Genomic DNA, 22750 nt, shown 5'->3' on the forward strand with positions numbered 1-22750 from the left:
TAGCCTTACCAAAGAAACAACTCTTTCTATCAAAATTTCTACACAATTAAAATTTAACCAACACCTGTAAAAAACTTTGGTAACCGTCAATTTGCAATTTTTAGTTTTATGAACGACTGAGGTATTGGCGGTTGAGTTTTTCCAATCATGTGATCTGTAATTCGAAATATAAGGTTTTGTTTTCGAAATATAAGGTATTCCGTATTAACCGGTCTATTCCATATTACCCGAAATTACTCTACTGATAGGCACTCCAAATCTCAATCAAGTCAGATTATCGATTCTTAAAATATCATAAAAAATTTGTTTACTTTTTTTAAAATTACTTTTTTAAAATTTGAGCGCTCTCACGGATAAATAAAGCACTTTTGTGTAGAGGTAAATTGTGTCCAATTAACTTATTTTGATTCCAAAGATATGTAGTAGTTCTATATGTCTAAAGAATATTTTGAAACACTGTACAGTACGGCTATCCGTTCTGTAGCTACGGGGTATCCGTGAGAGGGGAAACGATATTCTCTCGATGTTTTTCGTAAAAAAATTAGACGACGCGTCCCATCAATAAAAATTCGATAAATTTGTAAAGCTCCGTTCTCAGAACGACGTCCTGTCGCGGGCGACACGTCAAAAGGACCAATGAGATTTGTACAAAATTCAAACAGCTGTCAATTTTAAATTTCGTACAGCTCCCATTGGTTGTTTGAAATGTCCAACTGTATAGCCAGCGACACAACGTCGTTCTGAGAACGGGGCTTAAAGTAACCAATAAAATGAGTGGGCGGAGTGATTTGCGGTGACATACTCGTCGACGTATAAAATATATTGCTGTTGATTTAAATGTTTTTTGTCCTCATTCCTTTCATAGACACAGATCCAGTAGACGTACTTTATATCCGATTTAGGCGCGATTTTCACTATAACGTACCGCCACCGTCACGTCGAGTCGCCGGCCACCACAGTAAATATTCTTAAATGGCCAACAATGAACATATTCACACTACCCGTAACGTCGCCGTCGCGTCGTGGCAACGTCTATATCTCATTTACTTTTTACTTCATATTTTATTTCGACGGCGCGGCGCGCGGCGGCTCGACATGACGGTGACGGTACGTTATAGTGAGAATCGCGCCTTATAGTTTTTAATTAGTTATTAACCAACTAGTTTAACAACAAAGTGATTTCGGCATAGAGCCACTTCGTATACCTATGTTTAAACTCGAATCTGATCATATAAATTTGAATTAGATGCACACTACATTTATGAATCTAGCTCACTGACTTTCAAAGATGTCAGTTAATTTTTTAAACCGTATCTAAGTGTTTTAGTTTTTTTTTAAAGTACACTAAACCAATCTTTCTATACATTCAGCAAAATACATCCGATTTACACTAACCTTACTAAATGTGAGAGCAATTTTGATAAAATCTATTATACTAGACGTTGAAACTTTAGAAAACTATCTTCATTCTATTAATAAAAGAATATGCGATGGTAATAGTTATCTTATCGTTTTAATTTAGAAGCAGATTTCATCTGTTTAAAGCATATACCGTGCTGACAACTGTTACTTTTGGATCGGCATTTACATGTGTGGAAGTAAATCGCATAGGGATCTTATTAAGTCGGAGTGAGAGAAATGCGACCGACTGACGCGACGCGCGACGGTGTGCCGTTGCGGCGTTGCCGATACGCCTTTCCCTATCAAGTAAAGTAAAATCACGATCGCAAACCGCTTATTTTTAAAAGACTTTTTTTTCAAGAGATAACTAGATAAAATCATTAGACATGTTTCTGAGCATCTGAAATGGAATTATAAGGATATCGTTAAGGTGATATCGTGAGGTGTAATTTTTTTTATAACGAGAAAACGTCAGTAATCGCGATAATTTAAAAACTCAACTTTTTAACACATAACAGGCCACAACTCAAGAACCACTTTAGATATTGAAACTTTTTTTATTTTCCAGATCGGATATTTTACAATATGTTTACATAAGAAAAATTCGATAAGGTTGTTTTTTCTATTCAAAAATTGTAAACAATCCATCCATTTACTTTTAGAGCATAGCAATTTTCAGCAATCGTGTAATTTTTTTATTGATAAAGATTTTCACATACTGTCTACAAAGAAAATACAGCCAGAAATATTCACGGCTGCGCGAAATAAGTAGGTTATCTGTCATACGAAGAAGCGAAGTTGCCACTGTTGCCATTTATCAAATATCTCTATATACTTTATTTCAAGTATACCTCAGGCAACGAATCATTTTTTTAATTATTTATTAGCAGTAAGATATTTTATACATTCAAATTTAGAAATAAGGATAAAACAAAACAAAAAAGATATGTATAAAACTTTATAATTAATTCCACTTCAAATTGTGAGCAGTGTATACCATGTTTATAGGACCATTTCATAAGTTGAGCAGTTAAATACGTAGTCTATCTGTCAAACCCGTCAAAAGAGAGAGAAAGAAAATTTGGTCCCACCACATCAAAAGAGCCGACGGTTTCTGTCGCTAATCGGCGATCTACGTACTCTGATTTCATACTAGTTGAAGCCTGGCGCATCCGCCTCGACATAAAAAAAATACTTTTTATTTTTTTTTAATTAAATGAAAAACAAAAAATCCAGCGACGACAGTTTTTAGAAGAGCCAATTAGCTATCTTTTAGTAAAAAAAGCAACTTTCTAGAGCAAGTCGTTACTTCAGTAGAAACGACACAGATAAACATTAGCATTTTATATATGTAGATGTTTGGCGACGTATTTTGTACAGTCTTTGTTCAGTACATTATAAACGCATTGTACTCTTCTTACATACGGAAATCTCGACCCAAGATTAACCTTTGCCAGCCCTTAGTATTCACTCGCTGGACAGATGATACATTTTGACGCTAATTTGTGTAACATATTTTTATATTTCTGCTAAATCCACACTATACGTTTAGCATTCTAAAATTAATTAAAGATTAATAATTAAATTAAATTTCAGGATATAGAAGGGAAGTGTCTTTAGTTATCTCAAAATTGGCAATATAATACGTTAGTTAGTTTTCGTATGGGGCTAACTATTCACACAATGTGTAAATAAGCTATGTATAAATATATTCTAAAGTCGGTCCAACGAGCCAGGGAAGATTTCGCCAGACGACATCCAAACAATGACAGCAAATTTGATTTAGCTGTGAAGTAGAATGACAGACAACAATTATTACTGTTGGAAGACTCTCGTTGGGCAGACTATAAACCTGCATTAAATCTTTGTCAGTATTAAGTTAGCTTTAATTTTCAGTATTTCGCTTAAAATTTGAAATATTTAAAAAGCATCATATTAAATCCTGTTCATTACCATTTTAAAAGTACAATACTAGATGGGTATACAGTACTAAATGTCAAATTATTATTCGCCTGATTATATTGAAAATGAATGTTCGATGATTTGTGTTAATATTTGTGCATCTTTATTATACAGGGTGTTTCAAAAAACATGTGCCATCTCTCGTGGGGAGATTCCTCACCTAAAAATAAGATTTATTTTCATATCAACATATGTCCGATTCTGCTTTGTTTCGAGCTACAGGGTGTTAAAGTCTTAATCATCTTTCGATTTATTATAAAGTACTTTTAGTGATTCCAATGAAATTTTCAGGGTAAAAGTTCCTATAAGTGCTACATATTTTAATGCTAAAAAAGTGTCGATAAATTTATCAGGGACGTGCATATGGGTTATCACTGGAATATTTTTCAAAAAAAAACATGCGCCACTGATTTCTTCTCTTTTGATATCAAAATTGTGTAGGCCGTTTAATGCCAATTAAAAGTTATCTCTTGATATTTTGTAGAATTCGGCCTCCTTGATGAGATAAACGCAATTTTATTAATGACAATTAATAAAATAAAAATAAAATTAATAAAGTATATATATTTTACCTAATTTATTGTTACATATTATTACTATTAGTCCAACATACAGCAATTTAAAATAAAATAATGGTTAAATTAAAAAAAAAGGCGCCGGGAGGCACATATAGCCGCCCTAAAATATGTTAATATCTCGAAAACTGCGACTTTGACTGCTTTTGATGTTATTACAAATTTTGTTGCAAATATTATTCCTAATCTTAATTTTAAAACCGCGTTTCGCTAGCTACTGTAATTTTGGAGTTAAGATTTTTTTAAATTTTTAACCCCCTCCCATACCCCTTTACCAACCCCCCACCCCCACCAAAAACTAATGGCCAGATTCTTGGGTGCCACAGTATTTTTGTGCCAAATTTGGTTAAAATCGGTTCAGCGGTTTTCCAGTTATCGTGTTACAGACGGACAGACAGACAGACACCATGAAAATATTTTGTATTTAGGTCATTTATGACCCAAATAACTCATTTTGAGTGAAATTAAGAAAAAAAAATTTGCCGATCTTAATAGCGTACCATACCTATTGGTATGGTCGGCTAATAATGGTATTTAAAGTAATTACAAAAAAACCTAATTTTAAAATGTTTTAACATCCTGTAACTCTAAAACTATACATTTCCATAAACATGTTTATAGGAACTTTTTTTCATATTTTTTGACGAAGAATCAATGAGTACTTATTTAAAACTCTCGCAAAATGTTTTAAATGTTGCTATTAGATTTGGATCAAGGCAATTTAATAAAATTACGTCTATCTCATCAAGGAGGCCGAAATCGACAAAATATCAAGAGAAAAAAACTCAGTGGCGTACATGCTTTTTTTAGAAAAATATTCCAGTGATAACCCATATGCACGTCCCTGGTGAATATGTGGACACTTTTTTAGCTTTAAAATATGTAACATTTATAGTAACTTTTACCCTCAAAATTTCATTCGAAACGCTAGAAGTACCTGGAAGAAAATTATAATAAATCGAAAAAATATTAAGACGTTAACACCCTGTAGATACGAAACAAAGCTGAATCAGATCTATGTTGATATGAAAAATAAATGTTATTTTTACGTGAGGAATCTCCCCACGAGAGATAGCACATGTTTTTTGAAACACCCTGTATATTACCATAGAAGGAAAATGGGCATAGAAGTTTAATTTGCTTAATATCGATTCATACTTTTTTGTATTGCCTTTATTATTCTTATTATATTTTAGAATAATTTCATATACTTTTTTCTACCTCAGTCCATCATGTTTTCTACGTCAATATTATTAACAAATTAGTAACCGAAATTCTATTTTACTTTATTATTGGAGTTTCTAATATTGTCAAGAATATTTGTTGTTTATCTATACGGTACCAACTATAGTTAAAAAAAAATCTGCAGACAATAATAATTATATTTTAGATAGCACTAAGTAGTTAATAATCGTGTTTTTATCAATGTAGTTGGTGTAGAGAAAGAGTTTACGATTTTAGAATAAGTTTTTAAGATTTTCACGACAAGTTTGTGTATTTTATCGCAAAGGTGATTGTTTCTTGACAATTTTTTGATGTCAACTGTCGAAATCATAGATTCTTTCAACGGCTAGACTATAGTTAATTTTAATACTGAAATAACAGCTTATTGGAGACTTGTTAATATACAGAAAACACCCTTTTAAAATTATTTTAGTGATAAAATTTGCAATTACGAATTACAGAGTTTTCAACGAATGCGATTCCATATAACTATATTTGGTGCTATCTAACAATAATCGTCTAATCAACTTTATTTGTTTGATAACAAAAATTGAAATTCAAATACAGTGTTATTAAAAATAATAATCTGTCATAGTAAACTTTTTTATTTATCAATTCGCACTTATTGAATAAAAATGTTATTTTTTTATATTACATATAGATTGTGATATAGGTATTAAAACAATTAATTGTAGTTTAAATTTTCTCCAGATATGGCACAATACTATAATACCAAAGCATTCTTTCACTATCTGATGAATGTGAATAAAATCAGCTTTGAAAATTAAAAGGCTTTGAGCTAAAAAATCTGTAATCTGGTCTAGGGACAATATGAAATAATACGAGTTCCATTGTAATAAAGGATATTGTATTGTATATTATAAGATAAAATTGACTTTATACATTTTGTTTATATTTATATTATTAAAATATATTGTTGCATTCCTTATTTATTTAGTAGTGTTAAATTTATTGCACTTTTTCAGCTGTGTATGTTATAAATAAAAATATTTGTTTAAAAACTATTCTTTATATTTTTCTTCATAGAGTGCTATATTCTAGTGTAGATTCGAACCCGGTAATCTCCGGCTCTCAAGTCAGCGGTTAGGGTACAAACATAGCGATAAAAGGGTTCTTATCGGCGAGAAAAAGCAAAGAGCCTGGTAGACTTCAGAAACTATTTCGGATATCAGCTGTTTGGATATTTTCCACATATACTGCAAACTAGTAAAAGAATCACCACTTGCGAGGAACCGTAATGTTAACGCCAAACGTTCTTCTGCCGGAATCGCCTTTCGGAAGTACATATCTCTTCTGGATATTTTGTCCTTAATGCCATTTAGAAGAAATGAAAAATCGCTTTCTGAAATTCTTATGAAATTTTTAAATCGCCTGCCATCGCCGTCGCTTCGGATGTCGTGCAATAAAAAAGAACTGTTAAGGCTCCAATCTCGACTTCTTTGAAGATATAATTGTGAACACCATCTAGTACGACGTCGTCGTCTCTTTTTCTTTAGCAACTCATAAATAACTATGAACGCAGCACTAGCTACTCCTAAATGATCCATGTTTCTCACTAAATTCGGACACAAACACGAGCGCCTCCTCCAAACCAAACCAAACCAAAAACACAATTCGCCGGAATGAATGCCCGTTCGGCTCAAAGTGCTCATTCGGTTCGTTTGCTTAGATACTCAGATGTGTTATAATACTTATAATATACTTAATAATACTTAGATACTCAGATGTGCTTAAAGCCGCGTACACATCTGAGCAAACGAACCGAATAAGCACTTTGTGCCGAATGAGGATTCAAATGTAGACGGACGCACGCACTGCGCCGAACACGTTCATGCGGTGCGCCAGCTGATCCGAGAGTTGTCGGTCCACCAAAGGAAATTCGTGCTCAGACTATGATCTGGACGGGTTTTTAGTAGCGTATAAAAAACACACACCGAACGGCCCCGTACGACATGGATTTTTCGCAAGACAGGTGTTTACAATTAATCAAAAAATTTGAGAAAAGGCCTATTTTATGGAAAGTTAAACATGAGCTGTATTTCAATAAAATTAAAAAAGAAGATGCTTGGAGGGAAATTGCTGAAAAACTGAACAGGGACGACTTCTTTGAAGATATAATTGTGAAGACCATCTAGTACAATGTCGTCGTTTGTTTTTCTTTGGCAACTCATAAATAACTATGCTATTCCTAAATGTTCCATGTTTCTCACTAAATTCGGACACAAACACTGGAGCGCCTCCGAATGCAGGCTCATGCGGTTCTGTGCGGAAAAAACACAATTCGCCGGAATGAATGCTCGTTCGGCTCAAAATGCTCATTCTGTTCGTTTGTTCAGATGTGTACCAGTGGCGTGCGATGAAATTTATACAAGGGGAAGCGATTCGATAAAGTTAATAAAAAAAAGTCGAAAAATATGTTTAACAGATCACATACAGGGTGGCCCATCGAAAACGTTCTGCATAAATAGTTCTGCATAAAAAATAACGACCAGGGTAATTTCGTTTTCAGAAAATTCAAAAACACGTCAATTTTGTTTGTGAGGGGGACAACTTTTGCCCCAAAAATGATTGCAAAATCTTCAACTCTCTAAGCGGGGGTGTCATCCCCCAACTTTTTTCAAATGGGAACGGGGGTGAAGTGGTACCGCAATGAAAAGAGCTTTCTATTCTCTATACTTTCCCGCTTCGTTTTTGAAAATCGGTCGAGTCATTGAAAAAATATGAAGGATTGAAATTTGAAAAGTTTAAATATTTATCAGAGTAAATGTAATTATGTAATTTGCAGTTTTTTCTTATTATTTCTAGATGTTTACGCATTTTTTCCCTTGCCAGAAGGTTGAACGATCAGTAGTTGCAACGAGCGGTAGTTGCTAGATAGCTGTACTGTGACTTGAAGCGGTTGAAGTTCTTCTCAATATCGTTAAACTTTTTAACAATTATGGTGTACTCACTTGCAGAAAGAGTGGAAATAATCGAACTTTATTTTAAAAATAATGAAAGTGGCAATCGGGTTGCGCAGATATTCAATGAACACCATACTGACAAACACCTTTATGGCAAAATTGTTCGCGAGTGAGTAGCAAAATTTCGCGAAACTGGTTCCGTTATGAATAAAAAGAGGCAGAGGGAAAATCCTGTAGTAAATGAAGCTATGGAGTATTCGTATTGGGCCAAGTTGCCATGGATAGTACCCTGAGTACAAGAAAATTAGCCAATGAGACCGGCGTGAATCGTACAAGTGTCCAAAGGATATTAAAAAAACACAAGTTCCACCCGTACAAAATTCAGTTGGTACAAGAACTTAACGAAGACGATTTTGATCGTCGTTTGCAATTTTGTGAAACTATGAGTGAACGAGTGGCGAATGATAATAATTTCCTATTTAATGTGTGTTTTTCGGATGAGTGTACTTTCTTTTTGAACGGTGTAGTTAATCGGCACAACTGTCGGTACTGGGCTCAGGACAACCTCAGGGTTTTTCTCGAGGTGCACACCCAAAACCCTCAGAAATTGAACCTGTGGGCTGGTATTTGTGGAAATTCTATTGTGGGTCCTTTTTTCTTCCTGGAATTCTAACAGGTGATATGTACTTGGATTTACTAGAAAATACCATCAACCCAGCCCTAACTGACATCTTAGAGAACAATCCTGGATACGTTGAAGCGGAACTAATATTTCAACAAGACGGTGTTATTTATACAATAACTTTCCCGGTCGGTGGAAAGGACAAAGGGGTGCAATTGAGTGGCCCCCCCGGTCACCCGACTTGACTCCTTTAGACTTTTTTCTATGGGGACACATAAAAAGTAAAGTGTATAGCACTCCACCCGCCTCCTTAGAGGGTTGAAGATTTTGTAATCATTTTTGGGGCAAAAGTTGTCCCCCTCACAAACAAAATTGACGTGTTTTTGGATTTTTTGAAAAAAAAATACCCTGGCCGTTATGCCTTGCGGAACGTTTTCGATGGGCCACTACCTAGATTCATATTACTTGCTATGAATTATTAATTAAAAAGCTTGGTCTCAACGTATAGGGAAGCGCGGCGCCGCTTCCATGCACCGCACGCGCCTGATGTGTACGCGGCTTTATTATGCGCACGTTTTAAACACTGATTTAAGATGGCACGCGGCAGTAAAAAAATCGAAATTCTGACCAATAGCCGCCGACATACGCAAGGGATTTTTAAGTGATTAGTCCCGCAGTCCAGTTATGACATTTCGTATCTCCCGACTCGGTCGTTCAGATCGCCATAATCGAGTACAGATATTTTGGTATTCACAAACGCGCAGATCTGATCTTTCATTAGGTTAGAACTCACAATAATCGGGACCGCCCTTGGACTGCCACATATCCAATATTTCTCCGGGGTAGTGCACTAACGCACAGATATTAATGAGAGCAGGTAAAGACCGCGGCGGAATAAATCTTTTAAAAATCCTTTGCGTGTATGGGCGGCTATATTCACTTATGGAAAATGAAAATACCACACATTCTAATCAAAGTGCAAAGAAATTTTGGCAGTAATTGGTGCCTTATTAAGTGGAGAATGGTCTATTTACGTGGCCAATAACCTGTTAGTGTCTTAATTCTTAATACTTTTACTTTATAAATGAATCCTAATATTTTACCGACTTCAACGAAAAAATAACGTGAATTACGGTGTAATGTTTCAGCAGCCCAGAATTAGGAATATCATTAAAGTCTCTAGAATATCATTTTTAGGGATGCCGTCTGTTGCTTATCCCATTAAATTTCAATTCATTCAATTATAAAAACTGTATTACTTTTTAAAAAAAATATTTATATTGCTTCTTTGTTGTCCTCTTGACCCTAATTATAAAGGTATTATACAGTCAGTATGATTTGACATTGAAATAATGGCTGCATGATATTCACTAAGTAAAAAATAAAAGCAGTCATATTTTTTAAATCTCCAAGATCAGATATAGTATGTATTATAAACTATCAAAAATTCAAAAAATTGGAAAATAATAATTTATTATAAGAATACAAATATGCCATCTATTATGTACAATAAGAAGATAACTGCCTTTTCCCTGACCTATGTACTTCCTCAAGCTGTTTTTACCTTTGCCTGTCAAAATAAAAAACTTAATAAATATATATGGTTATAAAAATCACTCAACAAAAAAACAACAATTTAATGATTTTATTCTCTATTTTACAGTTATTCAGAGATCACAGCACATATTACAATCGGAAGTTAGAAAAGTCCAGTCTAGGTAATGGCAATTGAACATTCCTAACTACACATGACGATTCTGATCTGTCTTAGCTAGATAATACCAGTTAGCTTTTACAGATCTAATATATCCCAACAAAAGTTTCAAGCATGCTACATTGCATACTTATTTTTTATTAATGTAAGCTTAGAGTTCTGTAACATATTTAATCATCTTACGCAGGATTATAATGCCCTAAATCTGATATCCTGTCTCTGTTATTCCATAAAGCATAAAGAACTGATGCTCCTAATCCTATTGCACCACCAATTCCACATTTTTTCAAGCCAGCTAAAAGTGATTTAAAATGTTAATGTTTATAGTGTTTTATTATTTTGTATCATCATACATTATTGTATATCAAGTATCATATCACTCACCTGTAGATTTATAAAGTAGCCCTGTTGCTGTGGCAGCTACTATGGTATTAAGGTCATCATCGGAGCCTCTAGCCCATGACAGGAGTACCCCAAACGCAGAATATATTACAGCTACGGATCCAAAAGTATTGGCAGTGGCACTGCCTTTTTTCATTACATGATTAATTAACCTTAAAAAACTCGTGTAGATATAGTAATAGAGAATAATATATTAAACCTACTGTGTTCTTCGTAATTTTCCAGTTTGACCAGCGAGTGTTGTAGATTTTAGACCATTATAAAAACCAGAAGCTCCGCCTAATGCTGCTCCAACCATGCATGATCCACCAATCTGCCCAAAAGCCAATTCAAATCTACCTCTCTGTTTGCTGCCTCCGTCCAAAAATATAAATTCTGGCTGAGTTTGTGGTATATATCCAGGATCAAAGTTTAAATATGGTGATGAGAAGGGTTTAAATTGACCTAAGACATATCAACATATTATATAAGGTTAAGGTTAGAAAACGTTTTAATATGATGATTATAAATTATTACCTGATAAATTACTGTTAGTTTTATAACTATCTTTTTCAGAATATACATCAGAATTTTCATTTAGAGACATTTTCATATATATTTACCTAAAAAGATGTAAAATTTAGCACTTTATTCTAGAAAATACAAAAAAGAATTTATTTGCAAGTGACAGACTGACAGATGACAGTTGACATTTTGACTTGTGATATTTGACATTTGACAAATTGGTGACAAAGAGATGACATTGTGATGACATTTGTATTTGAAATTTGAAATGTTTTTGTTTGTATAAATTCTGCAAAATTATTTTAAATGCCTTCAAAAGTTATTGAAAGTTATCACACAATGGAACAACTAAGACCACATCAAGATGAGCTTCTTTATTTAGCAGAATTAGCAGGAATTCATATGGACAAAGATATTTTTAGGTACATATTGAAATTAAATACAAATTTGTTGTATTTTTTAATTTCTATTCCCCCGTTTTCCATCAGTACTCGACTATTATTGGCCAAAGGAGTCACGTGAATGAATTTTAATTTTTAAATTCACCATTTTAGGTAAAATACCAGAGATTTTCAAAATGTTTTAGGAGCTTGCTTCAATTGCTTAATATGGGAGTGAGTCCCGATGCAGTTTTCAATTTATTAAGAATAATTAAGAAGAAAAAAACAGAAACCAGTAAATTGCGAAAGAGCCATTCTTCCCAGAAGACCATATCTAAACATAAATAAAATAAATGTCATATTTGTAAATTATAAAATGTATTCTATATAATATACGTAAAAAATTGTTACTTTTATTCCTTTTAACTTGAAATGATTTCAAACATTGATTTGAAACACCTACCAACAAACTTTTTATTCAGAAACTTCCCACTACTATTTATAATGAGGTATATAGCTGCAGTTTTACTTTCTCTCTCTCTCTGCTCTATGTAAATATTTTCAGATTAGCTAAAGATTTGCTTTTTAAGTTTTATGAGATAGTTAATCTTTTTGAGTAATTGTTCAAATTGATGTTTATTAACTAATCCCAATTTTAGTTATATAAATAATAATAATTATACAACCTTTTCAGGATTGTTGTTTCCTGTGAGTGACAGAGAAGGAAATAAATACTTAAATACCTATTTTTTTACCTATAAACTTTTGACAACCGCTGTACGATCAGGTAGAAAATGAAAAAGTTTGATGATCTTTATCTCACCTCACCTGTATTTATGTTAAATTGCTCCTAGTACCTAGTATTTTTCGTTTTGTTTGAAGATCTGTTCTTATTATCTCTGTTATTATTTAGATATTTAAAACGTTTAGTAATGTGTTAGCATAATTCTGTTTTCAATAACTTAGTAAAAGAATATCAACTATGTCAACAATAGAGGAAGACGTTGAATTACGTGATTTGGTATCTCAAACTTTAGAAAAGAATGGATGTTTAGCAAAACTTCGGGTACGAGAAATAGCATTTATGTTCATTATTGTTTGTTATTCATATTATTTTTTAGGCTGAACTTAGAGCAAGTATTTTTCTTGCCTTGGATGAAGATCTGAAAGTAAGCTTTTGTAGCTAATGATTAATATAAGAATTTAAAATATAGCTTGTTTTTAGCTTAGTAAACATCAACCATTACAAAATTTAAGAGTTCAATCGTATCTTGAAACAGCAGAAGGAAGAATAATGTTTTGTTTGGTTAGAGAATTTTTAGAATTTTTTAACCTTCAGTTTACTATATCAGTGTACGAACCTGAATCTTATTTAGATAGTATTTATCACTATGAAGGTAGACAAAAAACTGCAAGAGATTTAGGATTAGGAAATATTGAAGAATCCACAGTTCCTTTATTACAACATCTTCTTAAAATTGCTCAAGCGGGAAATAATGTTTTAGATATAAATTTGAATTTAGACAATAATATTAGTGGCAGCTTTAAAGATGAATCAGTAGATATCAATAGCAGCTATAAGAAGACTGAAATGGATGGTAATTCACCTACGATAACTTCAAATACGACACAAACTCAGAAGAAGCTAAACTCAACTTTTGATGTAAATGCACTTGATAGTCATATTAGTAAACATACTAGACATACAAATGAAGTAAAATCTAATGCACCAGAAACTGTGAAAGAAAAAAATTTCAAAGATAGTAGCTCAGCAGTTGATTCAAATATTTCTAATTCTAACAACACTAGAAATCTTAATGATTTAAAATTAATTAATGTAGAACATGTGACAGATGAGCTAGGCAAGAAAAAATTTAATCTTGATGAAACTTTTGAAGTTAATATTCCTGACAATAATCACATTGATATTAATAAATCGAATGATAATAATGCAAATCTGAAAATACATCAAACTGTAAATGAAGATGATACATACGAAGATACTAGTTCTATTGCAGAGGATAGTGAAAATGGGATTTACTCAAGTTTAAAGGTAACAGAGATGGCAGTTAATTTAGTGCCTAGGAGTGACTTAAATGTTAATAATATAAATGAATCCATAACACTTTCTAAAGCAAAAATAGAAATTGAAAAAACAAAATATGTACCTCAAAGGCCGAAAACTATAGGTTGTCATGTAGAGCTACCTCCCCTTCCAGTCAGTAATAAGACTAAATTAAAGAATCAGATTTTGCCATCATTATATAATAAAGATTTTAAAGATAAAACAAATTTAAAGGAATTGGATAAACTATTTCATATGGAGGCTGAATATGAAGAAGACTTTATGTGTAATAATAGCAATGAAATTTCTATTAGTAATTCTAGTATACCATCAGTTGAGTCTAAAAATAGTTTATCGATTCATGTAAAATCTGAAGTATCTTCTGTTATTGATGAACCACATACTTCTGATATGTCAAGTGAAATAATACCATTTAAAGGGGTAGAGAACAATATGTCAAAAGATATAGTAAAAACTACAGAAAATGGAAATTCTATAATGGAGCACTCACTCTCTGAATAATATGTTTTGCTAAAAAGTACTCTATAAGAACAAATTTGTGACTAGTTAGCAAAATACTCGTATATATGTAATACTGCTTTACATTTATATAACTATAAGATTATCTGTTTTTAATATTTTTATTACAGTATTGCTCAGATAGTTGAAAAAATTGTGCCTAAAATTTAACTGTCCATATTAGATTTGGAAGTGCCTTGAAATGTTAACTATACTACATGCTCTTGAATAAGAAATAAAAATGATTATCAATTTCTGTAAACCTATTTATACAAAGGAAATTGTAATAGCTAAAACTATTTATTAAAGATAGTCTCTCCTTATTTATATACATATCAATAATAAGCCGTTATCGTGCCATAGTTCGGTTTAACATTCCTTTATTTTCAGTACTTATTAGATACTAATCAGTTAGCAATTTTTATTTTTTTTATGTGTGCCTTAAGAGTTTGTGATTTTTTTAATGGACTTAAGTTATTTGTAATAAACATAATGAGAAATAAAGTGTTTTTATTTCTAAACAATAAAATATCATATCATACATTGTAAATTTATTTAAATTCGCTAATATTAAATAAAACAAGGAGGCAAATAATAAAATATGCCTATATACAATACTTAATGTAAGTAAAAATGACTAAGATTACAAAACAGATTAACATTTTATTTTGTACAGTTTAAATGCCTTACAAATGTGTTCTTTCTCGTTGAATTCTCATACTATAAGCTTTAGAAACAAGATTCCACGAATCCATATACCTATCCATACACATTGCGACACATTTCTATAAAATAGCAAAATTACATCCCACCTACTATTATATACGTTTGTATAAAACATACCTGTTCAGAGCTATCTAAAGATGTTCCTGGTTTAGATATACATTTTTTAAAACATTTCTCAGTCATTTTCTAAAAAATATAAGATAGAAAAAGGTACGAATAAAAATAAAATTAATATTTGGTGAAATGTACCGTCAAAAGTTCTTGAGCGTTTGCAACTGCTATTTGTTGTTTAACTTGGTCCATAAGTTCATCTTTCTGGGCTCCTGTTAAACTAGATAAGTTATCCATATCTGTAATTTAAATATAAGCACCCTTTTAATTTAAGAAATATTTTAAAAAATATAATCGTGATATAAAATTTGTAGGTTAACTTCAAATAAGGTTATGTAAAAAGTGAAAAGGAGTGTATATTGTTCCGCTAACGGATCTCTATTTTTTAATTTTTTGAAAATTGCACCGTTATAAAACTAAAAAATAAAAAACTAAATATAACATAAATACAGATTTTTATGTTATATATATAGAGAGAAAATTAAATAAAACACGTATAAATAATCATCCCATAAATATTAAGCTATTTTAAAATATTTATTTCCTATATTGACCGGTATTAAAAGGAATCATGTTACAAGAAACAATTGAGAAATCAATATTTATTTTAAACGTAACGTCCTTCGTATTGATCGATAAATTAAATTGTGTAATTACATTTTTTAAACAATATGAATCTGAAAAATGTGTTTCAATTTCTCGAATTGGTGCCTAAAGTTCAACACGAGATCAAAGAGCAAGGCGAAATTCAATTTAAACACATTATAACTTGCCTCAAAGTTATTTCACATCTTTTGGAAATAACAAGAAAGCAAATGAGTCGGGGCCTAGATAAGGATATGAAAGTTATTTTAGATTTTGCTCAAATAAACCAAAATACAGAGGATACAGAATATTATTTCCTTGATATAAATAAAATTCTTCCAATACTTCAATATCGCATTTGCAACGAGCATGATTTAAATACATGCGTGCTAAAACTTTTTAATGATAGTTTAACATATATAATTAATATGCTTCTTGAATATGAAATGATGGATGCTTTTGATGTTTTTTCGAATTTGAAAGATGCGATTTTTGCATTTTCTAATGCAGTTGTACTTTTGGAAACAAAATTATTCAAAGAAGCTGTCATTCATTTTGCAAACGACTTGGTCAAAATATTAACGTCCTGCCACTTTTCTATTGATCAAACCAATGTTAAGGTTAGTATACTTACTTTTCTTTTATTTGTAAAAAGCACCTTTTTGTATTTGTTGTTTATTTTCTTATATTAAGTAATATTCTTATACCGTATACGTATGATAAAAAAACGCCGTTCAGTTGGCTTGGAAATGCACATAGATGACATTCCCCATATAATTTTACATATAAAATGACAGCGATCTTCATTTCATAGCCATCGGTAACGCCGTTTTTATTCGATATTTGAATAACATTACTTACTTAGAAAAAAATTTCAAAATTACCCAATCAGTTTTATTTTTTCAACGTTTTTCCGCGTAAATGAGATATATAATCATTATAAAATGAAAAAATGAAGAAAAAAATCAATAAAATCGCGCAACTGTTTTACAGATAACGACTGTACTGTTCTCCAAGCTAGGTCTACTACCGTTTTAATCGATGTTTCTCGTAAAAAATTAGACGACGCATCCCGTCAATAAAGAATCGACAAATTTGCAACTATAGCCAGGACATACTCGTCAAGTCAACGTGGACTCTTTGGCGTTTGGCATATACATAGCTAGCGATTGATTCAAATTTGTTCTGTAGTAAAATGATCATATTCCAATATTGTGTATGCATTCTTGAAATTCCTTTCATAGACACATATCCAGTTGTCGTATTTTACATGTTATATTATAAAAACTCGTTTAGATATACACGGGTGTCAAATATAGTGTGTGTAGACAGTGTAGAGTGTAGAGAGAGAATACGAAACCAAGGAAGGAGAAAGAAAATATGTGCGTGTATATTTGAAATGACAGAAAACCGTTAATTTCATATTTCTTTCGCTGGACAAACTATAATCTACTCTGTGCTGAATTGATATTCATTCAAATGAAGAATTAAAACCCAAATGTTATTGTAGGTATTATAATTATTCGACATTCTTGTTTCTGTTCACGATAGGGATGAAATCGGGACTCTATAATATAGGAGCGCGATGCGACGCGACGGCTGGAGCGAAATACAAAAATACCGCCCCAAAATCGCGTTACTCAGATACTGACACTTCACTAATGCAAAGTGATTAGAAAGGAAGCCAAAAATGCAATAGTAGACAGGGTGTTTCATTTAAAAAATAATCCCAGTTCATTTACGCTTTTTGAGCCACCCCGTAGAAAATATATTTTCTTCCTAAAATACATTTAATACAAACTTAAGGCACAGAGTATACTTGTATAGAGGTTTGCACTTAAACAAAATTCCTAAGTTTTTATTATTATAGGACATAGCTAAGATAGCCGACGACGCTGGACTATTACAGGGCCCTCTGTATACAGGGTCCGGCAAAAGTGTGTCAGGAATCTGTAGCCCTTAGAATAAAAAAAACTGGAAATTTTGTTTAAGTGTTAACCTAAAGCATGTACTAGGATGTATTTCAGGAAAATATTATAACTTCTACAGGGTGACTCAGAAGGTGTGAGTGGATCGGGTTGATTTTTTTAAATGGAACACCCTGTATATTGTTACATTTTTGGCTTCCTTTCAGATCACTTTACATAATCCTAAGTCCATAATGCTAAGTCAGCCTTTCTTAATAAAAATTATTAAAAATACAAGAACTGTCCCGAAGTCAAAATTATGTTATGTATTTACGTTAGATGGTCTGTACTTACTTTGCTATAAATATCGTAATCTTATCATACAAAGTTCTACGCCAAACTTTCTTAAATATAAAATAAATTTTTTTGGTTTTTTTTTAATGGAACACACTGTATATTATTTTTTAGTAAATGGAGAATTAAAAATGAACATTTTTTGTATTTAGAATATTTCAAAATTTTTAACGGTTTCGCAGAGTTTTATTCGCAGTTTTATATTTCACATGGCATTTTCCATAGTAAACTTTTATCAAAGCCACCCAATGATTTTTCTTGTATTTACATTGTGTTCCATTTAAAAAAAAAGAAGAAGAAAATCTATACTGATATATAAAATCCTTAAGTGACTTAAGGATTTTATGTATCAGTATATATATATTATTCTTCGTCTTTTTTTTTAAATTATTAGTATAGATATGATTAATCACGATCCTGCTCAAACCACTCAACGTAAGAAACTCAATTTTGGCAAACAGGTTGATTCTAGGGTGTAGAGGTTCGATAAGAAGGGATTTTTCGAAATTCCAGTTCGAAGGGTGTGAAACCATAAGGTGAAATCACCCCACAAATATTACAATATTTTTTATTTAAAAAACGATCAAGTTTCTGAAAAAACGCTTAAACACGTATATTTTATTTTTTTTTTTTTTAACATATTTTAAGATGTTACAAAATGTAACAGGGTGTTTCGAAAAATCTGGTCATTGATTTATCACGATCCTGCTTAAAGCACTTGACGTAAAAAGCTGATTTTTGGAAAACGGATTGACTTTAGGGTGTGGAGGTTCGATATAAGAAGAGATTTTTCGAAACTCGAATTCTATAGTGAACTAGAATCTAAAGGGTGTTTATTTTTTAAATATGACCATTGAGTAATCAGAAATTCTGCGTAAACATGTATATTTTATTTTGTTGTTTTACATATTTTAAGATTTTTTAAAAGTTATACAGGGTGTTTCATAAAATATGACCATTGAGTAATCAGGATTCTGCTTAAGCTTGACGTTTAAAGGTGATTTTTGGCAAACGGATTGACTGTGGGGTGTAGAGGTTCGATAAGGAGGTGTTTCTCGAATCTCAAATTCCAAGAGGATGAAAACGCCCCTCAAATATTACAATATTTGTTATTTAAAAACACGGTTAGTCTTTCGAGAAAACTCTTGGACACGCATAATTTTTTTTTGCATATTTTGAAATTTTTTTAAAAATCATACAGGGTGTTCCAAAAAGTTGGGTAATTGATTAATCACGATTCTGCTTGACGTAAAAAGCTTATTTTTGGCAAACGGATTTTTCGAAAGTCAAATTCCAACGAGATGAAACTACCTCTCAAATATTACCAAGTTATATAATAATATCGCCATATTGTTTTTTCTCATGCTGACATAAATGTGAGAAAATTTTATCCAGTTTGTATGTTAATGGAAATTCTTGCTTTCCTGCTTTGAATCACCATTATAAATTATTAATTCGACGCGAACGAAGTCGCGGAATAACACGCTAGTTATTCTATATTTTAGAAAGTTTGGCGTAGAATTTTGAACACCCTGTTTGATTACAGTTGGGGTTGGAAACTTTGGTGTTACACACCAAAATAAAACACTAAATCGCCACAATACACCAAAACACTTTTACACTGGACGCGCGTTTCGTTAACCATGTTAGCATCATCATCAGCACATGATCAAGACTGACAAGACTGAACCATGGACTGAACCACGACTGAACTAAAATCTACAATTTGAACGTTTATATACTCGCTCAGTGGGTACCGAGTGGGCGTGGCAAGATCTAGCCAACCGAGTCAGAGCCCATCGAGTGTAACAATTAAATTTCCGGTAGTAACATGATACAAGGAGGGTTAGATAAGGTATTACAAGGGTATTACGCATGTAGTGGGCGGAGCTTAACAGAAAATTACTATCCGGGTGATGTCATGTGCGCGGAGAACCGATTTGCCACCGCCGGGGATCTTTTGAGAGAAGATATTGCGCATGGAATTGGCGGAGCTTAACAGAAAATTACTACCCTAGTGACGTCATGCGCGCGGAGAACAGATTTGCGACCGCCAAGGATCTTATCTAACCTTCTTGTATCATGGAGTAGTAGGAACCCGTTAGGTTATTTTCTATGGTAGGAACAGAGAACTGAAAGGAACTGGATCGTTGTCTCTGTTCATACTATTTTTACATTTATTAATTTTGATGCTTTCATATGTATCTAATTGCCTGTAATTTGAGACTTGTTTAATTAATTTAAAATTATGCCCTATACGGTAATATTAATTATATACGGTTTAAGTGCATAATTACTTTCATTAATAATGACAATGTTTTGTAGATCCGTTGTATTATAAGCAAAATTATAACAGAAATTGCAAGCCTGCCTGTCTTTGAAGACGCAGTTTTACGCCTTCTGCTAAGGAGATTAAAGAATATATTGTCTTATTTTGAAGCAAATGAAGATTTCGACTGTTTAACTTGCCCAACAGTATCTATCCTGGAATTTTTATTATACACAAGTAAAATAATCTTGCAGAAGTCTTCTCATTTTGGGATACATTCGGATTCCAATTTGATAGTACAGTTTAGATATACTGTCGAGAGTATTAATAGAGTTTTACATACAAAAATTCCAAATGTACTTAAAAATGTTTTAGAATACATTGATTAATATCCAGACGTACTAACTAAAAATGTTTTATTTCTGTTCTTTTTATATATTATAGAAAATTACATTTTAGAAAGTTTGTTGACAATAAAGACAATCTTAAATAAATTGATAATTTTATTGTCCAATCCCCTTATGTAATTTCAAGCAAATAAAGTACAGTACGTCTGTCCGTTCTATAGCTACGGGGTATCCGTGAGAGGGGAAACGATATTCTCTCGATGTTTTTCGTAAAAAATTAGAGGACGCGTCTCATCAATAAAAATTCGACAAATTTGCAAGTAGCCAATAAAATGAGTGGGCGGAGCGATTTGCGGTGACGTACTCGTCAAGTCGACGTATAAAATATATTGTTGTTTATTTAAATGTTTTTTGTCCGCATTCCTTTCATAGACACAGATTCAGCAGACGTACTGTAAGACCGACAGCTAAAAATATAGGCTTGGTGCATTCTTCGTCTGTGTTACAAAAAACTGTAAAATACATCCAAAACCATTCTTGAGATTTTTGTGTTTTTAAAGGCATTTAAGGGTAAACAATGAGTTTTTATACAAACTTCTTACTAGTTTCACCTACACTAATTTTGGCTTTTTTTTAATAATTGTAGGCTCATGCATCATTAAAAATATTAGTTTAGTGGAGGAGTGAATCCATTACGAGGAAAATGAAAAAGTACCGAAAGTTATTGAAAAAATTTGGTTGTTACTAAGTTACGAAGTCTTTTCCGATGCTCAGAATCAGATGAGTTTAGAAAAAAATGGGGAGGTTTTTTTTTCTCTGACCGTGAAAAGTAAATTAAAAACTTGTCATTATATTAAACATGTTTTATGAACAAATACCACTCTTGGCTTAATTGCAAATTCATACTATCAGGCAAGATCTTTAATGCCCGAGAAGATGCCGATCTCCATCAGCCAGGAACTTGTCGTGGAGAAGGCCCCTTAAGCCATTTAGTGAAGTATCATATAAAACCTAAGAAACGACGAGTTACACATCTCATAAGGTCTACCCCAGCAGAAGAGTTAAGTTTTTTCGGAGAGCATAAGTCCAACATCTAGTAGTTAACCCGAGGTTTACCCCAACCAGAATACTGTTTATCTCCAGAAAAAAAACTGTAGCATTGGTCTTGGATTTAGATCTTTACGAGCGAAAATATTGTTTACTATGAAAAGTTTTGAATGCTGCTCATCCAGATCACAAGACCTGTTTTCCAAGTAAACACATCTTGAGAATTTTGTAGATGCAACAAAATATTTAATTTCTTTACTTATTTTTAAGATAAATACAGATCTCTCTTTGGGTTATCTTATTTTTACTAGTTTTTATACATCCTTTAATAAATACCACCAACAACAAACAACACTTTAGGCATTGTTTCGATTTTTGTCCACATTGCCCATTTAAGTGGAGCACTGTGCGTCGCGTCGTCTATCGACGAGCGGGCCAAGGTTGCCATATTTCAATCATAAAGCTCTTGCCTCGAGTAATAAACAGATTTAACAGATTAACAACCTGTATATCTACAAATACACGGGTTTAAATAGCGAGTATACGAAAAATTTATTATATAATTATTCTAAAAGTGTTAGGAAGTATAATATGCAAAAATTCTAAAAATAAAAAAAAAAGTAAATATTTTGATATCTTCAGAAGGTCGGTATTGTAAAGACACATTCAGGCTGAGAGCGTCGAGCGTCGCGTCGCGTTTGCGCGCGTCCGCCCCATTGAACTCGAACCCCGACGCTCAGCGGACGCTAGCGCAACGCAAAACGCGACCGTGTCTGCCTGAACGGTCTAATTTAAGTTAAGCGAATTGATTCCATTTCGATACGCGAACGCAACGCAAACGCGACGCGACGCTCGACGCTCCCAGCCTGAATGTACCTTAACTTGTATTATAATTTATTATTCCAGCTAAAAACACTTTTTAGGTGAGTTCAACAACATTACATCACACAAACCTCGTACCTGTTTTATAGTCTCAATAACTGCACTAGCAAAAAACTAAAATACTTAAATATTATGACAAAGCCACGATTTCAATAGTATTTTAATGCGATCCACATGAACAGTAACCGGGACGGCTTGAAATACGTAGGGAAAATTTCTGATTTCTGCCG

At 32.5% G+C, this 22750-nt stretch overlaps 5 protein-coding genes across 5 annotated transcripts in view; 3 read left to right on the forward strand and 2 right to left on the reverse strand.

Annotated features, from left to right (window-relative positions):
- The window catches only part of LOC115886472 (AP2-associated protein kinase 1), a 60153-nt gene extending 56649 nt beyond the window's left edge, over positions 1 to 3504 (forward strand). Inside the window, 1 exon segment of the mRNA XM_030905633.1 lies at positions 2998 to 3504. Coding sequence (XP_030761493.1) covers positions 2998 to 3021 — 24 coding nt within the window. The 3' untranslated portion in view covers positions 3022 to 3504.
- Positions 3505 to 10164: 6660 nt separating this feature from the next.
- LOC115886456 (mitochondrial import inner membrane translocase subunit Tim23) lies at positions 10165 to 11526 on the reverse strand. Its single transcript, XM_030905612.1, has 5 exons — positions 11341 to 11526; positions 11028 to 11268; positions 10807 to 10976; positions 10606 to 10717; positions 10165 to 10278 (listed from the first exon to the last, which is right to left on the reverse strand). Exons 1-5 carry the CDS (start codon positions 11414 to 11416, stop codon positions 10269 to 10271), a joined length of 609 nt encoding a protein of 202 aa, XP_030761472.1. The 5' UTR covers positions 11417 to 11526; the 3' UTR covers positions 10165 to 10268.
- A 788-nt stretch (positions 11527 to 12314) lies between these two features.
- On the forward strand, positions 12315 to 14821 carry LOC115886454 (bromodomain-containing protein DDB_G0270170-like). Its single transcript, XM_030905610.1, has 3 exons — positions 12315 to 12774; positions 12830 to 12877; positions 12934 to 14821. The coding sequence occupies exons 1-3, from the start codon at positions 12691 to 12693 to the stop codon at positions 14293 to 14295; spliced, it is 1494 nt and encodes a 497-aa protein (XP_030761470.1). The 5' UTR covers positions 12315 to 12690; the 3' UTR covers positions 14296 to 14821.
- A 7-nt stretch (positions 14822 to 14828) lies between these two features.
- LOC115886457 (mitochondrial import inner membrane translocase subunit Tim13) lies at positions 14829 to 15480 on the reverse strand. Its single transcript, XM_030905614.1, has 3 exons — positions 15268 to 15480; positions 15136 to 15204; positions 14829 to 15077 (listed from the first exon to the last, which is right to left on the reverse strand). The coding sequence occupies exons 1-3, from the start codon at positions 15364 to 15366 to the stop codon at positions 14979 to 14981; spliced, it is 267 nt and encodes an 88-aa protein (XP_030761474.1). The 5' UTR covers positions 15367 to 15480; the 3' UTR covers positions 14829 to 14978.
- Positions 15481 to 15772: 292 nt separating this feature from the next.
- Positions 15773 to 20637, forward strand: LOC115886455. The gene is made up of 2 exons (XM_030905611.1): positions 15773 to 16334; positions 20301 to 20637. Exons 1-2 carry the CDS (start codon positions 15801 to 15803, stop codon positions 20631 to 20633), a joined length of 867 nt encoding a protein of 288 aa, XP_030761471.1. The 5' UTR covers positions 15773 to 15800; the 3' UTR covers positions 20634 to 20637.
- The last annotated feature ends 2113 nt before the right edge of the window (positions 20638 to 22750 follow it).

This window comes from Sitophilus oryzae, unplaced genomic scaffold (assembly GCF_002938485.1).
Source record: "Sitophilus oryzae breed Bouriz unplaced genomic scaffold, Soryzae_2.0 scaffold_489_pilon_pilon, whole genome shotgun sequence".
Classification (NCBI taxonomy): domain Eukaryota; kingdom Metazoa; phylum Arthropoda; class Insecta; order Coleoptera; family Curculionidae; genus Sitophilus; species Sitophilus oryzae.

Coding starts and splice junctions, on each gene's coding strand:
- LOC115886456 (XM_030905612.1), bottom strand. CDS start 11,416: ATGAAAATGTCTCTAAATGAAAATTCTGATGTATATTCTGAAAAAGAT. Junction 11,269..11,340: donor AACTAACAGTAATTTATCAG/GTAATAATTTAT, acceptor GATATGTCTTAG/GTCAATTTAAACCCTTCTCA. Junction 10,977..11,027: donor GGAAAATTACGAAGAACACA/GTAGGTTTAATA, acceptor GAGTTTTTTAAG/GTTAATTAATCATGTAATGA.
- LOC115886454 (XM_030905610.1), top strand. CDS start 12,691: ATGTCAACAATAGAGGAAGACGTTGAATTACGTGATTTGGTATCTCAA. Junction 12,775..12,829: donor GATGTTTAGCAAAACTTCGG/GTACGAGAAATA, acceptor ATTATTTTTTAG/GCTGAACTTAGAGCAAGTAT. Junction 12,878..12,933: donor CCTTGGATGAAGATCTGAAA/GTAAGCTTTTGT, acceptor GCTTGTTTTTAG/CTTAGTAAACATCAACCATT.
- LOC115886457 (XM_030905614.1), bottom strand. CDS start 15,366: ATGGATAACTTATCTAGTTTAACAGGAGCCCAGAAAGATGAACTTATG. Junction 15,205..15,267: donor ACGCTCAAGAACTTTTGACG/GTACATTTCACC, acceptor TATATTTTTTAG/AAAATGACTGAGAAATGTTT. Junction 15,078..15,135: donor CTTTAGATAGCTCTGAACAG/GTATGTTTTATA, acceptor GCTATTTTATAG/AAATGTGTCGCAATGTGTAT.
- LOC115886455 (XM_030905611.1), top strand. CDS start 15,801: ATGAATCTGAAAAATGTGTTTCAATTTCTCGAATTGGTGCCTAAAGTT. Junction 16,335..20,300: donor TTGATCAAACCAATGTTAAG/GTTAGTATACTT, acceptor AATGTTTTGTAG/ATCCGTTGTATTATAAGCAA.